This window comes from Squalius cephalus (assembly GCF_949319135.1).
Source record: "Squalius cephalus genome assembly, chromosome: 1".
In the NCBI taxonomy this organism is placed as follows: Eukaryota; Metazoa; Chordata; class Actinopteri; order Cypriniformes; family Leuciscidae; genus Squalius; species Squalius cephalus.
The window spans coordinates 65666624-65684640 of record NC_137122.1 but is presented as its reverse complement, the minus strand read 5'-3'; the positions used below and the strand labels follow the sequence as shown (position 1 = coordinate 65684640).

The following is an 18017-nucleotide window of genomic DNA, read 5'->3' as shown; positions in this document are numbered from 1 at the left end:
TTTAATTTTTTTTGTTGTTGTTTATTTATTTCAACAGGGACAATGTGCAAAAAACATTAATTAAAGATGCCTTGCACCAGATTTAGCCTAAGCTAGTTTCCATCTGCAGTCCCTGAGCAGGTGAATTACAATACAAAATATACAATATAAAACTCAAATGCAATTATAAATTAATTCAATCAGCCATACACCCATTACAGCCACCAATCCTATTATAAACATACCAAATTTACTACAGTAAAACATTACTAAAAATCATATATACATACACAATTATCTATGCTGACACGACTGGGTTTCCAATAACGCTTTCTTTGTATTACGAGAGAAGTCCTTTAGGTCTAAGGAAAGTTTCAGACTCTGTGGGAGTTTGTTCCATTCTTTGATGCCTTTAAATGAGAAGGCTGTCTGTGCAAAAGCCGAGCCACGTTTAGGCAGTCTGCAGTCATTGCGACTCGTGGACCTGGAGCTCCTAGTCATCTGTTCGGAACAAAGCTGGACAAATGTTTTCAGGGGTGGTGGTGCAATATTATTCAAAATTTTAAAAACTAGTCGCACATTGGCATACACAATTATATTATCAAAATTTAACATGCTGTATTTTCCAAGAATAAGACAGTGATGGTATCTCAGTGGCTTTTTGTCTAACACTTTAACAGCTTGATTATATAAAGATTTTAGAGGTTTTATTGCTGTTTCACTTGTCTGTGACCAACAACAAATACAATAATTGATATGAGGAATTATCATTGCCTCCAAGTAAATTTTTGCAGCATCATGAGTCAGTGTATTCCTAATATGTCTAAAAACGGACAAACTGTATTTTAGCGTGCAGCAGATTTTCTTAACATGTTTTTTAAAAGTAAAGGTAGAATCCAAAATAAGGCCCAAATATTTAAATTCCTCCACCACTTTTATTTGACTCTGATTTGCGTAAATACATGGAAAGGAGGACTGCCGTTTTAGAGTTTTAGTAAAATACATTGCTACTGTTTTATTTACATTCAGCGTAAGCGAGGCAGACGAAAGCCAATTCAAGATGTTTCCCATAACATTGGTTAGTTTATTAGCTACAGTGGTCGCATCACTTCCATGTACGTAAACTACAGTGTCGTCCGCGTACATCTGCATGTCCACATCACCGCACACCGAAGGGAAATCATTTATGTAAAGCGCGAACAGCAATGGGCCAAGGACAGAGCCTTGTGGGACACCCATGTAATTAGTCTTAGATGTTGATAACTTACTTTTGACTCTTACGCACTGGACACGATCACTGAGATATGATTCCACCCACTGTAGTGCTCTTAGGGACAAATTATAGTTGCTCAGCTTCCTCAGTAGCACAGAATGGTTGACCGTGTCAAACGCCTTGCGTAGGTCCAAAAACACGGCGCCCACGACCCCGCCCTTTTCCAGCTTTGCCTTCACCACCTCAATAAAGTAACTGCATGCAGTTTCGGTGGAATGGTGTTTTCTATATCCAAATTGCATGGGATGTAGCATATTATTTTTATTTAAATGTTCTTTTAATTGCTCCGCAATTACTTTCTCTGTAATCTTTGAGACAACAGGAAGTATGCTAATCGGCCTGTAATTGCAGACCTCATGTTTGTCCCCCGATTTGAATACTGGAGTGATTACTGCAGTTTTGAAAGCAGTCGGAAAAGAGCTCTCTTCTATAGATTTGTTTATCAAGTATGTGATGGGAGTTACAAATTTGTCTTTATATTTTTTAAGAAGAGCATTGTCCATTCCCCAAATATCTTTACTTTTAGAATTTGTCAATGATTGCAACATTTTATTTATTTCAAATTCATTTGTCAATTTAAAATATAGCATGTTTTGTTTGTGTGAAATACAGTCAGATGCTCGTACATAATTATTTGATGCAATATTTTTAATTCCCAGTTCTTTGACTGATTCTATAAAATAATTATTAAAATGATTCGCCACTATTTGAGCATCAGTTTCCGGATTTCCATTAATATTAATTTCTAGTTTATGACCTTTACAAATCTTCCGACCAGTTACTTTATCAATGGTTTGCCAAACTCTTTTAGTGTTTCCTTTAGCTTGTTCAATTAAATTCATAAAAAAATTTGCTTTCGTTCTTCGTAACAGTGTGGTAACTTTGTTTCTGAGCTCCTTGTACAGAAGCGAGTCTGTCAAAAAGCCCGTTTTCAAGGACTTTTTAAGTGCTGCATCTCTTAGTTTCATTAAATTCCAGACCGTCTCATTCATCCATGGAAGGGGTGTTTTACTTTTGATTTTCCGAGATGATTCTTTGGAGTATTTCGATAGGAGATCACTAAAGGTTATCATGAAGTCATTACTTGCTGATTGGCAATTTTTGCCACAAGTTATCTGATTCCATTGAATTTGTTCTATTTCATTATAAAACAATTTCAAGTCTCTATTTGAGATATATGTAGCCCCTGAATTGATATCAATTCTATTAGAAGTTTTATATCTAGTTTTTGATAATCTCCTGACTATCAAAGTAAGGTTGTGGTCAGATAGTCCAGTTATCAGGTTATAAGATTTTGCAATTCGTTCTTCTCTATTTGAAAATACAAGATCAATCAATGTTTGGGATGATTTTGTTATACGAGTTGCATTCTTTATCATTTGCGCCATGTGAAACTTAGTTGTTATTTGTTTTAATTTTTTCCTGCAGCTTTTATCTAGCCAATTGATATTATAATCTCCTAGCAAAATAATTTCCTTATTGTTACATTTTTTAAGTATCTCAGTGAGATGGGTATAGAAAATGTCCTTTGCCGTTGGAGGTCTATACAGCACAATAACTACAAATGACATTTCCGGTGAGAGTCTGATGGTTATACCCACACATTCTATAGAATCACTGAGGTTTTCAATTAATTTACAGTCAAACCTCTCTTTCACATATATCATTACTCCACCACCTTTTCCTTGTTTTCTGTCACATCTAAAAACGTTATACCCTGGTACGTAAAAAACACTCTGTGGAGTTGATGGTTTTAACCAAGTCTCTGACAGACACAGAAAATCCAAATTAGAGTCTGTCAACAAATGCTCTAGTTGCTCAGTCTTTGACACAACACTCCTAATATTCAAATGTCCACCAAGAATACCCTTTGGTTTAACTTTAGGGTCCCAGAGTATTTTTGCATGATTTACGGTCTGAAACAACCTAAACGTTGTCTGCTTTAAGGCCGCACTGTCTGTACACAAGTCTGTATCCATTAAGTCTGAGTAAACACGGGGTTTTAAAGGGTTAACCTACGCGTTTTTGTCTTTCGCTTTCACAGTTTGTTGAGGCGCATCTGTGATTGTAACGTTGGATGTAAAAGCACCTCCACTCACCTCAATGGAAATTACTGAGTCTTGCAAAGGCAGCGCGATGCCATTTCCAATAGTTAAATCGGTAGTTTGAATTCCTGGTTTGAACACATCCATGCAATCCCTCGTGTCACAGCCAACGACCACCGGGGCCGCCGTTGATGAAAGCTGCCCATCAGAAATCGATCCAGGAGCACGTGTCGTTCCCACGGCCGTGCAACAAGCCGACGAGCAGCCCCCGCCAGCCACCGAGACGCCAACAACTCCCAACCCCTCGCCGCGTGCACAACCACGGCAGAGAGCCGGACCAAGGCCGCCGCCAACCACACCCGCCGCCACCACCACAGACCCGCCCCCAAACCGCTCAGGAACAGACGGGAGAAGCACAGGACAGCGGGGGCACCAAACCAGGAGACAGCACACCACCAGCCGCCGGCCCAAGGTGAACGCAGGCCGTCGTCAACACATCCAGCGGAAACAGAAGCCCCAACGATGGTGAGTGAGTTTGGTTAGTGGGACTGTCAAAACCGGAACGCTGGGGGCTGATTGGAGTAGAAGCCGATAGTGTGGTACTCGAAGCTGGTAGATGTGGTCCAGGATTGAGTTCTATATCACCGGCAAGTAGCAGTACAATTAACAGTTCAACTTCTGCATAGTTGCGCTTGCTCTTCTTCTCGTGCGTCTTTGAGGCAATCGCAGCATGTCCATTGTTTAGCAGTTTTGTATAGAGAGCATGTTGGCACTCAGTGACAATATTGCCGCATTCTCTTTGAACTCTTTGTAAATAATTTTGTCTCACACAAATCACAAGTATTGTGGACACATACAATACTAAAAACCAGCGTGCTATAAATGGTTTAGACGGTTTAGGTAAAGGGTGCACAGCACCTGCCAACCTGCGCGCACCTACCGCCGCCATCTTTTTGTCCCCCTCTTTTTGTATTTTAATAAATGTTTCATCAACCAATTGCCTGGATTTAATAAATTAACTGAAACTCAGCATATAAGGTAGCCTATTGCTTCACAGACCTGAAAAATATATCTATATTGAAATGTCTACTTTTAAACAAACAATTCAAAACGAAAGAAAACAGTCTGCACTCTGCATATGTAAACCGTATGAAATGTGCATTTCTTTCTGGCGAGTTCACTACAGCGCAGATCGCGAGTCAGCATCGTCAACCCCCCCACAAAAAACACTTGTTTATTAACCTGTTAAGCTGCCCCACTTTTGAAAAATCCCCAGAAATGACATACCCAAACTGAAACAGATACAGTTCATGAACCATTTGTACTAAAAGCACAAGTATGATCTCATTTGAAAGCTGACACCTGGCAGTTTATTGTAAAAGTAGAATTAATTATTGTTATAATGAAAATAATTGTTATAAATAGCTTTAAAGTTTTGTAAAGTTATTAGAAATTTATTTTTATGAAACATCTTCATGAAAATAAAATTGAAGTTGACCCTGTAGCAATCTAGAAATGCACTACAGCTAAAGCCATCTGTCTAAACATTTTATGTTTAAAATCTGAAGATGATAAGTCTAAAACTCTGTATTTAGTTAATTTTTTTTCAAGATAGAAGCACCTAGAGCTAGCTAGCATGTTAGCTTAGCACACCATCAATACATGACAATTTATGAGATTAAAACCATGTTTGTGCTCCAAACTTACTTTAAAACGCAAGTGAAGTGTTTTAAATAATCTTCTGTGATCTAATTTGACATCAGATAAAAAAAAAATCAGACAGAAAATATACTATTTGATCATATTCTGCACAATGATGGTCTATAGATTAGCATTACATTATAAATATAATCTATTATTATGAAAATACCTGGCATGGCTTGAAAAACACAGGTAACTCAAATATCATTGCAATCATGTTTATTGTCTTCAAAATATCTGTATCTGCATGATACAGCGATCTCTTGTTAGCTTTGTGTGTATCAGTGACGTCCTGGAATGTCACATGATCATGGCTCTTCTTCATGTCCCATATATGGGTTATTATTGTGCATATAGCGCCCTCAGGCTATTGGTATGAATTGAAAACCCAGTAAATGAGAGTGCCAAATGCTCATAAAGATTACATCGACGCATTTGGGTATAAATTCAATAAATATTATTCCTGTCAATAGAAATCTGATGTAAACCTATGAGAATCTATCAATATTTCTCCAAATCTGCACAGTTTTTAGCTAAAGCCCTGAGGGAAGTTGTTTTGTGTATCGTTGTCATGACAACAGCACTGAGTTTTTTTTATGAATGAAAGCGGCTGACGCGCATAATTCATATTAAAGGTATCGACTCATTTTTTCATTTCATAACTCCTGACAGAAATTAAGAAATAACTGTCGCTATAAGTTTCTCAGAATACAATAGTGGTCAAATACTGAAACTTGAGTATTATATCTTTTTAATGATGTATAGTTTGTCAAGGTATAACATTAAATCTGATAGTAAATTTGAACTAAATAATAAAAAAAACGCTTCAGTGCGCGGGCGCACTGGCAACGGTTAACAGGTTAACAATAAACAATTAAAATGTGTGTGGGGGCTTGAATGTTGTTGCCGAGGCCACAGGAAATTGTTAATCCGGTCCTGGATCGGAGGTCTAAGCGCTCACTCCACAGACCAGGTAGGAGAAAATATCAGGGAAACTGAGGCTTGGTAAACTTTCATAATTATTACTCCATACTTTGTTCATAGGGATCGATTCCGCCTATAATCTCACTTTTTTTAAGTAGCGTTGTTTGGCTTCATTATTAAGTTTGTCAGTATATGGTATAGCCAACTTTTTTTGTCACGGTCCATAACTCTTTCTCTTTCTTTCTCGGTGCCGGTGGAGAAAAGGTGCTTTTCCAGTGCGTGATCGGTACATGATTCGAGCATTTGGGCCGTTAACGACAGAGCAGAACCAGCAGCGCAAACACGGCCCACACACACACACACACACACACACACACACACACACACACACACACACACACACACACACACACACACACACACACACACACACACACACACACACACACACACACACACACACACACACACACACACACACACACACACACACACACACACACACACACACACACACACACACACACACACACACACACACACACACACACACACACACGGAATGGAGAGCACTGCGTGGAAAAGACCCGCTCATGAAAGCTGCGAGAGAATGAAACCTGATCGCCGAACACGGAGGGGCGGGACAGGATATTTTCAGTATTTTCAATAGCAGCCGCAACAGGAAGTCATTAAAACGAGGCAAAAAAAAGTGCTGCGTTAATTGCGTTATTATTTTTTTAACGCGTTAAGCATCTCAAATTAATCGCAAAGATTAACGCGTTAATTCCCCCAGCCCTAATATATATACACACACACACACACGCACATATATGAATACTTAAGATGTAAAAGCCTCTAAGTGCCATCTGAAATTTTCTTCTAGTTTGATCATTTTTATCAAGCTTGTATGTTTATGTTCAGTTATTTCACTTTAATGGCAATGAAAAGGACCTATTAATTGTCATTAAAGTGAAATTACTGAACCTAAATATACAGGCTTGATAAAAATGCTCATTTTAGAAGATTTTTTTTTCTTTTACATCTGAAGTCTTCATGTATACACATATATATGAATGTGTGTGTGTATATGTGTGTATTGTATCTGACCTCAGTGTGTTACCCTATATATATATATATATATATATATATATATATATATATATATATATATATATATATATATATATATATATATATCAGTGTTTCCCACACATAGACTAATTTGTGGCGGCACAGAATCAACACCGGCCGCCACAAATTGCGTTTCGTTATAATTTTTTTTTTTCAAAAAAATTTACGCTATTTAAAACACGCAGCGTGTTCATTCAGCTGCATTTCTTTTCCCTGCTCTCCCGCCGTCTCTCTGTCACTCACGCGTCTCTCTCACAAGCGATTTTTAATAAGCGCCAAAGCCTTATTTGATCGGTGAGTGATGTAGATGACTGCTGCGCTTGCGATAGGAAGCATATTACCGAAAGAACGAGAGAGAGAGGCCCGGTCGCGCGCGCCCTCACCGTCTTCAAACTGTCTTGCTCTCTCTAGCTCCCTCGCGCATAATCAAAATCAATTGAGAATTGACACTATGTTAAAAGATCGGAAGACCGAAGTTTCATGTGGAGCATTCGGATATTTTTTTCCTGAATTAGGCTACTGCTGGGTGTTGTGCTAAAAAAAATTACGTTGCCTTATCTTCTCTGAAAAGCGTTCCGCCCATTCAGCTGACACGAAAAACACTTTCAATAAACAAAACAAATCTATGATGAAATGTTTTCTGTGTTGACAAATTTTGTGCGATGTCCTAACTGCCGGGATAATCACACAACGCGTACAAGTCCACTAATGACACGTCCGATTCGCGAACTAATGACTCCTTTGAACCGATTCAACCAAAACAATCTTTTAGTTTAGACTGTTTGCGGTAAATGCAGTTGGGTTGTCGAGATCAAAACTCAAAATAAGCTGTGAATAAAATAAACTTACTATAAATAATGTTATGTCATTTTTTACTCTTACACTGAATGTTTGAATTTTGTGAAGGTGTGAATCATTTTTGATTAATATTTAATATAATAAAGTTCTGTGTAACAGATTATTGTCCCATCTTTTAGGATTTAGTTAAAAGATGGGACAATAATCACCCCCCGGCGCCACAAATTGATTTATAATCTGTGGGAAACACTATATATATATATATATATATATATATATATATATATATATATATATATATATATATATATATATATATACATACACACACACACACACACACACACACACACACTGCTTGTGATATTGCATGAATGAATCAACAGAGATACACACACGCATACTATTGATTCATTCATGTTCATTCATTGATGGTAATATCACAAGCAAATAAATTACTTTTTCCTTACCAAAAATCAACATCTGTCATTGTTCACAGGTTTATGTGTGTGTTTTTTTTTTTTTTTAGGTAAAATGTATTGGCTAAATGATATTTAACTTATTTGAGAAATTACACAAAAGCTCTCGACAAAGGCGTGATTTGCGAGCAGCTGACCGACGACTCCTCTGAATTGTGAGCACAAACGACATAAAAACGCAGACGAAAGCGGAAAGAACTAAAAACATTGCTCTAAGATGGTGCAGTCAGTGGAATGGGCTCTTTAAATTTTCGTGCTGATGTGACCGCGCATGTTACGTGACAAAACCAACATGGCGCATGTAGTACGTCCAGTACGTCCGGACTCCTCATACTACCCGTATTCATACTATATAGAGCGTACTTTTTTAACAGTCGTGAAGTACGTTCTAATTTAAATGTAGTACCTACTCCCATAGTACGCGATTTCGGACGCAGCTTTAGTCCATATATGGAACACATGAAAAAGTGCCATAATCATGTGACATTCTGGGGATTTTTCAAAAGTGGGGTTGCAGCTTAATAGTTTAATTGACTGTTTAATTTTATTACTTTAAATTGTTCTGGCTCTGTGTGACTGAGGGAAAAAATGCTTAAAAGTAATATAATAAATAAATGAGCAATACTCACGTCAGTGTGTTGAGTTGACAGTGTTTATCCTGCAGTAGAGCAGCGATCTGATTCACTCGTGTGTCTCCTAGTTCATGTCCTCTCAGATTCAGCTCTCTCTGGAGTAACGGGTTTATACCCACAACTCTATTCACATACTGACAGGCTTCCTCAGCAGCAGGACTCACAAACCTGCAGAAGAGGCAATTCAGGTATCAACTAAATGTCCACTGCATTACAAAAAATGATTGATACGATAAAAAACGTAATTATTGTTTTAAAGACAAGCTTAAGTTAGTTATTTAGATGTCAAATTTTTCTTTAAACATTTAAATACACAAATAAATATATATTTAAAAGAAACTAGAGCAACACTCAGTCCTAAAGCAAACATAAGCATAAGAACAGAAACGTCTCACAGAGCAGAAGGGCAAAAGCTCACTAGATCATGATTTTCAGTATGAATACAAAGTGTGAAATTAAGATCTTTCTGTCTTTAAAGCAGGAGGAGTGAGAAACGTCAGCACAGAGAAAACTGGCTTGTGAAACTGCATGTTTGAGAACATCTGGAGACTCATAGACCTGGTGTAGAGAGATGCAGTGAATCTGGGCTTGATGGAAAACTATTATTGTTAATTATCAAGGTATACTCCTGAATGTCAGCACACATATACTGACCCATAATGTCTATTTGACCTGTAGCTCGTATCACAACTAAACTGTGTTGACGGTTATCATCATCATGACAGAACCTGCAGCATCTGATCTGATCTTGATCATTTTGATGCAACAAATTGTTTAGCTTATTATATAACTAAAATAATATATTAGTTATGAATATTTAGCCTGCATATAGCTAATTTAGTTAATTATTTGATTCTGTCTCACCTCAGTGTCTTCAGTTGACAGTCTGGATCCTGCAGTAAATCACTGAGCTCCTTCACTCCTGATTGTCCAGGATCATTTCCTGTGAGATCCAGCTCTATCAGGTGTGAAGGGTTTGATCTCAGAGCTGAAGCCAGAGCTTTATAACCTTCTTCTGTCACACTGCAGTTAGAGAGTCTAGAACAGAGAGGAAAACATTCAGCTGATTAATCAGTTAAACCTGAACAATATAAATCCTTAAACTGAATTTAATTTTATTCTTCATACAAATGTATTGAAAGTATGGCTGAACGATTAATTGCATTTGCAATAATATCGCGATTTGATGAAATGCGATTTTTTTTTAATCGCAAAGCCGTGATTACACTCTGGTCACGTGACGCGAGAGTAAACCAGTCTTGCAGATGAAGCATCAACTTGTCACGCTGCGCATAGGCCTGGCATAGGTAGGCTACAGGAAATAACAGTTTATGTTTAATTTATGTGATATTGTGTTATAGATTCTCTCCAACGATTCTGTATTGATTAAGATAATTTCAGATTTATGTCTGAGCTTAGTTCTCAACACAGATACGTGATGACGCTACGTGTGCTTTATAAACAACCGTATTCTGCTTGCTTCTAATTCCTTTGTCTCACACACACACACACACACACACACACACGACACCACTCGAACCTTCCAAAAAATAATCTTTCATAAAGTTCGGAAAAGTTGAAGCGAATTACAAGAACATTCGCATGCTTCATTGCACATGATACGCGCGGTCTGCTTGATGTTACTTTTGTAGTGCACGGTCTCGCCCGCCGGTATTTTGCTTACAAATGCTCTACGAAGGCATCATATGTCTTTTGGAATGCAGTTGGCTTATATATTACAAATATGAAAATCACCGACAGAAGCTGCTTTCAATTTCAAATACTCACGCACGCTTTGCGAAGAGCGTTTGAGCATGCGGCTGTGAGCGACTCCGTCTACGTGGTTAAATGTACTTACATCTCAAAATGCTTTTATGACGCAAAATTAATGTGACACAGTCAGTTATATCTTAAGTTATTAAACAGATAGGACAAACCACATCTTATAATTTCAAAAGAGATGAAAAAGTTCAGACAGCCGACTCTTAAATACTGAAAGCACTTTGTTTATTGCTTGTAATATTTTTTTCCCCTCTTTGTTATTTGTTTTGAAGCTATATTAGTTAAAATTATTAACATGTAATTGTATTAATTTAGTTTTTTAATGTGTAATTGTTTATAAAAGTAGGCCTACTTATAATTACATATGTAATTAAATATTTTAAGTTTTATTAATAAGATTAATTAATAAGAAAAAAATTAGATCGGCTCATGAGGTGCCTAAAGATTCCCTTCCCTATTTTACAATGATTTATTGCTTGTTTTTGTTGAATAATAGAAAAGATAAAGATTTTTTTTATACCGTGTATTCTCTGTGTAAATTCATGCACCGAACCGTGACGCCCGTACCGATTCGGTTCAATACGAATACATGTACCGTTCCACCCCTAATATATGTATATATATATATATATATATATATATATATATATATATATATATATATATATATATATATATATATATATATGCTTTTTATATATTTATACCATGGTCTGGGTGAATACTCGATTCTGATTGGCTGCAGGGTGTCCGTTAAAAAGTGATAATGGACACCTAGGAAAGGCGTCCCGTCAATTTGCCTGATGACAGTTCTAAATGATGCGCTGGCTCAAACTCACTGATCAACTGCTGCGGTCGGGTCGCTGTGGCCACGTTGCTTGGCAACGCCTGTATAGACCCCTTTTGCGCCGACGTCACAGTTACATCACGGCGCTAGCTGGAGGCAAAACAAACGGAAAACTGGAGGCGGCCAATACAAACCAGCACAGATTCGGCTACATAATAAGGAGCTTAAATTATTATTTTTATTATTAAATGTCATCTTGTTGTGTTGTTGGGTGCAAGAATCGATGAAAAATGGATATGCTGTATCTGGAATTTTTATTTCTAGAAAATATTCATATCATTAAAATTTCACCGTAGTGTCACTCTTTACATTGTTGTCTTCATGGCGCTGACTAGGCAGAACTGCGGATCGTCTTTACATGACCATTCAGCACATATAGGCATCTAAATATATTTATATGGCCTCAGTTTCTCTTTACCCTCGGTTTCTCTATCGGGTAGCAGCTAGGTGTAGAAGTCAGGCCACTCAACCGGGGGTAGTATTAACGTTAATCCTGTTAGTTCGTCCATTGACTGAGCGTGTACGGTCATCTGGTTCCGTCCGTTAAAATTAACTTTTGCAAATAACAATCGCGGTCCTGGACAGTGAGTGACCTTGCACATTAAGATAAGATTGGATTTTCTCCCGTCATTGTTAAAAAACAAGCTAACAAAACTGGCAAACTAGCATTAGTGAAGCGGCCAGAGGGATCTTTCTGCCTCCAGCTAAGCCCCGCCCACACAAATACGTCACCATGTTTACCAACTGTAAAAGGGTCTATACGGGAGATATTAAATAGTGCGCTCGACTTAATAAATAAAAACCCTCACGATTTTTACTCTAAAACACATTAAAGTATTATTAATTGATTAAATATTTCTTTCTTTCGTAAGTAACCATGGTATAAGCGGGTTAATGCCCTTCGAGGTGTCCATTATCAGGTTTTAATGGACTTCGGCGGAGGCAACCGCTGCGCGTCGGACGGTTCACGCCTCGCCGTCGTCCATTAAAACCTGATAATGGACACCTCGTCGGGCATTAACCCTTACATATATACCCCCTTTTTTTGAATATGTTGGGAAGTTGACCTTCCCAGACAATCCTGAGTAAACTTAGTGTCCCACGTTTTTTGCTGCAAATGACTGGGCAGTAGTTCTTGGACCGTCACTCACAGCTATTAGTTAATGGTTGTTGTTTTTCTTCATTGTTACTATGTTGTTTGTCGTTTATTTTTGTTGATTCTTGGTGTTTATGTTTTTGTATTTTTTTTCTTTGTATGTGAAGGGGAACTTTGTTAGTTCTTATTTCATGTTCAAAATTTAATAAAGAGATTGATGAAAAAAAAAAAGTATATACTGTATATATATAAACCAAAATACAGTGAATAGTCTTCTTGGCGCGCCTACTTTTGAAAGTCAACATTTAGATTATGTGAACTAAGTTAAATGCATCATAAAGGCCTAGGTCACTCTGGAATAAATCACAACGTGTTTCATGATAAAAACGTGACTTTAGTTTACAGTCCGGAAAATACAGCAGGTTATAGTAAATTATTTCACGGACCCCCTGGCACTTGAGAACTGAAAGCCTCATAAGAAAGCCCTGTCGAGGCTCTTCCCCGGTGCGGGTCGTGTCGAGCCATTAGTCTGGGTGTTTGATGAGAAAAAGATGAAATGTAGTAGTTGCAATAAACGCGTTCAGAGCAGAGCTGAGGAAGAACTGATGACGGGACAGTTTGATCTTCGGCTGACAAATCAGAGGAAAGGAGCGTTTCATTCCCGCCTATACGTGTAGACACTCGTAGCGGCACACTCACATCCCACTTTAACCCCCTGTGAGCAAAAGGGGAAACCCAGAAAGTGCACTGCTATAAACAATGAAACATAAGCCCTGCTGTCTTCAAATAAATAAACTTCAGTCACACTGTAATTGCTGTACAGTATAATGATACTAACTCTAGTTTCTCCAGCTTGAATTGTGAGTTCATCAGTAGATCACTGAGGTTTTTCACTCCAGAGTCTCCTAGTGTATTCCTGCTCAGGTTCAGCTCTCTCAGGTGTGACGGGTTTGATTTCAGAGCTGAAGTCACATCAGAACAACCTTCATCTGTCATATCACAGCAGCTTAAACTACATTAGCAGAGAGAGAGAAGAAAATAAGACAGAAGAAAAGAAAACTCTTTATTCTGTAAAGTCACATCATCTTCATAAGCAAATAAAACAGAGAGAGGAAGAGAGATCTTCATCTTTATTTCACCAGATCACAAAATACTAAGTTTGCACAAATACAGTGTTACAGTGTTTTAGTTTAAACTGTTGAAGTGATTTTAAGCATTTTGATTCTTGTATGTGAATGTGACTGACCTCAATCTCTCCAGTTTACAGTGTGAATCCTTCAGTACGGCACATAAGTGCTTCACTCCAGAGTCTCCTAGTGTATTCCAGCTCAGGTTCAGCTCTCTCAGGTGTGACGGGTTTGATTTCAGAGCTGAAGTCAGGATGAGACTCTGTTCCTCTGTAATACTGTATCTATTCAGACTGAAGACAGAAAGAGAAAATGACTCAGATCTATGATGATCAACTAACGTGTTCATCTTCATCCAGCAGACTTTTGCTGACAAATAAACAGGGATATCAAGGTAAAGGTAACATGGAGAAAGACTACACATTGTTCATTTAAATATACTACCAACACTGTAACAATACAAAGGTTGAAAGCGTTGATCTATTTATGTTAGTATACACACTAATTTCATTTAATCTTAAAGGGTCTTTCATGTCAATGTTACCCTTGGTTTGCTCACTGGGTCAAATGTGTTTATGTCGGTTGTTTTCAGACACATTGTCTACTTGCTAAAACTTTACAGTAAGGTTTCATTTGTTAACATTAACTACATTAGTTAACATGAACCAATGATGGACAATACTATACAGCATTTAATAACCTTAAGTTTAAACATTTACTAATACATTTTTAAATACAAAAGTTAACAGAATAACATTAGTAAATCCCCTGTGAACTAACATGAACAAAGAATAACTGTATAAACTAACATGATCAGATTAAGGAATAAAAGTATTTCCTTAAGCAGAAGACAATCAAACAAGTTTTGTAAAAGGTAGTTCATCTGCTTTAGTGCTGCACCGTGAGGCAGTGTCGGTGTATTTTATGGATGGCTCAGCTAAACAGGCCAATAAGAGACTATTAACTACTATTATTGCTTTTAATTATACTAATGTCTAATTAAAATGTCTACAAATGTATAAAACTGATCAGAGATCAGGTAAAACCCACAGACACTTGTTCAATCTCAGTGAATCTGCATGATTCATGGGTTCACAGAGATCATCGCCCCCCCAGTGGTGAACCATTGACATTTTTAAACGTTTTGAAACAGTTATGACGTAACAAAGCCTCGTTTACTGAAATCATGTGACTTTGGCAGTTTGATACACACTCCGAACCACTGATCCGAAACAAAAGATTCGTAAAGGTTTCACAGCTTCATGAACCGTGTTTCGAAAGCGCCCATCACTAGCGTTCAGTCAACTTACCTTCAGTGGATCTTATTACAGGCAGATACTGATCACAGACTTTTAAAATGCACTTAATCGGTTTTTACAAGTTACAGTATATGTTGCACCAAAATTTGATATTTGTGAAATACAAAGATTAAATTGAAAGCAGTTATGAACAGTTCTGATCCTGATGTCTGAAAAAAACATTGTTCTGCCTCTACAGAAACTGATATAATTATTGATCCATGATTAAACTGTCTGTCTTAATCAAATATTTAAAGCTTGATATCACCTTTTTAATTTTGTGTTTATTAACCTGTTAACCTTCGCCAGTGCGCCGGCACACTGAAGCGTTTTTTTTTTTTCTTTTTTTTTTATAGTTCAAAGTTACTATCAGATTTAATGTTATACCTTGACAAACTATACATCATTAAAAAGATATAAGACTCAAGTTTCAGTATTTGACCACTATTGTATTCTGAGAAACTTATAGTGACAGTTATGTCTTAATTTGTGTCAGGAGTTATGAAATGAAAAAATGTGTTACTGTGCTGTATACTGTGTTTTTTAATCCATACCAGCAGCCTGAGGGCGCCCTATGCACATTTAAGCTGCGCCCGAAATCGAATACTTCCCTACTATATAGTAAAAAGTACCCGGATGACCTACTACTTCCGGCGAGATTCTGAAGTGCGCATATAATGGACACTTTACTATCCCATGATGCCACGGGAGAGGAGTTGTCATCGTTATATTCGAAAATGGCAGAAAACGGAGATGCGGCTGTTTTCAAGTGTAAATACTTTACAAAACACTTCTTGTTTCTTTGTGGTTAAATTGTATTTGTTTAACATCATATAAGTAAATGAATGACTTGTTAAAAGTTTAAATAATGTAAATCGAGGGTACAATTTTGTGAATTGGCTGCAAAATTGAAAATTTTATCATTATTATTACCGAAAAGAACGAGCTAATGCCTGTCAGCTAGTTAACACTGTTTTATTTAAACAACGACGTTGTTTCTCAGTTAAATGATAGTTACAAAACTTTTATTTTTTATTTTACAGCGATATTATTTCTCCTTTACCAGTGTTCATATGTAATACTGTATGTGTTGGCTACGTAGCAAGCTACTGTTATCAAGTGTACCTCAACTTGTCCATGTAACATTAATATTTATTTAATAATATAGATTGACCATGGTTCATCACTAATGTTAAATTCTGTGTTGATTTTGCAGGGGGCTGATGAACACACCTGTGTTCTTGTAGAGTGGAGAGTGGCTAATGAAAGAGAGGAAAGAAAAGAAAGAGCGACGAGAGCATGAGGAGAGACGAGAACAGGAGGCCAGAGAGAGGAAAGATTCCTTCAGCTTTTAGAAATAATTGCTAAAATAATAATAATAATAATAAAGAAAACAAATGTTACACACTCTCTTTCCATTTATTTGTTATTAAGTTCATTTTGTCATGCTGTTTTAGCAAGTTTTATTACAAAACACTTAATTCCCAGGGATTGTCAGTTGTAAAGTGTTTAATATGTGGAACTGAGTAATTAATATTTTTAAAGGGTGTTGTGTGTGCACTTATTTTGTGGCAGATTCCAGATGGTTTTTGAAACTAGCAAATTGCAGGTATATCTGAAAAATATGAGTGCCGCACTATAGAGAAATACCCACACACTCCAGACACCTTTAAAATGTATTTGCTTTATTTTCGTATGTTATTTAACTTTTAAATGGATACAGAATACAAAGCTTATAACAAAATCACAAAACTTTGGCACAAAGTAGTATAATAGAGCTTAAAGCACCACCAAAAGCAAAAGTTTTAAAACGTCGTCTTGAGGGAAGAAAATGAACGTCAGCAGCTTCAGTAAGGTAACCTTCACAGGTTTCTAAAAGATCTAAAGGGACTTTCTTACTAACAATCTCAATTGTAGGGCATCACTTTAAAATAATTCAAAATCTGTTTCTTTAAAAGCATGTGTACAAGATAGTAATTTTTGGATTTCCACTTGAATTTTTCCTACCCAAATTTAAAGTAAATAATTGGTAAAAAATTAAGCTCAAATATGTGATATGTAGCTAGAACACCAGCACCTCGATGTGCTTTTTTTCCACCCATGGTCGCAATCAGTGACTGGATGGACTACCGTGAGAGTCGGAGGTCGGGGCGGAGGTCAGCTCCATCTTTAAAATATAGATGAAGAATTGGCGCAGTAGGTTGTAGGGCTCACAATCTGTAAACGTGTTTATAGTTTTTTGTTTTCTGTGTTGGCTTATTTATAAATATAATATGTATGTATGTATTATATGTATATGATCCACTTCTTATGTATGTGTGTGTGTGTGTATATATATATATATATATATATACATACATACACACACACACACACACACACACATATATGAATACTTAAGATGTAAAAGCCTCTAAGTGTCATCTGAAATTTTCTTCTAGTTTGATCATTTTTATCAAGCTTGTATGTTTATGTTCAGTTATTTCACTTTAATGGCAATGAAAAGGACCTATTAATTGTCATTAAAGTGAAATTACTGAACCTAAATATACAGGCTTGATAAAAATGCTCATTTTAGAATATTTTTTTTCTTTTACATCTGAAGTCTTCATGTATACACATGTATATGAATGTGTGTGTGTATTGTATCTGACCTCAGTGTGTTACCCTACATATATATATACTAATGTGTATAGTGTACTAATATATACTAATGTGCCACAAACAGGACTTTAATATCACCAACCATTCCCATGTTATTACGGTGTATCCATATAAATGGCCCACCCTGTATATATATATATACACACACACACACTGCTTGTGATATTGCCATCCATGAATGAATCAACAGAGATACACACACACACACACACACATACTATTGATTCATTCATGTTTATTC

General features: G+C 36.9%; 2 protein-coding genes across 2 annotated transcripts in view; both read right to left on the bottom strand.

Annotated features, from left to right (window-relative positions):
- Window positions 1-16251, bottom strand: part of LOC307171838 (uncharacterized protein) — a gene marked incomplete at both ends in the record, with an annotated part of 40415 nt that extends 24164 nt beyond the window's left edge. The window contains 3 exons of the mRNA XM_079893739.1: window positions 13526-13699; window positions 13934-14107; window positions 16238-16251. Coding sequence (XP_079749865.1) covers window positions 13526-13699; window positions 13934-14107; window positions 16238-16251 — 362 coding nt within the window. The remainder of the gene's footprint in view (window positions 1-13525; window positions 13700-13933; window positions 14108-16237) is intronic.
- Window positions 8379-13346, bottom strand: LOC307166407 (ribonuclease inhibitor-like; the record flags this gene model as incomplete). Its single annotated transcript, XM_079884741.1, has 3 exons — window positions 8379-9130; window positions 9827-10000; window positions 13264-13346. The coding sequence occupies 3 exons, from the start codon at window positions 13344-13346 to the stop codon at window positions 8956-8958; spliced, it is 432 nt and encodes a 143-aa protein (XP_079740867.1). The 3' UTR covers window positions 8379-8955.
- Window positions 16252-18017: the final 1766 nt, after the last annotated feature.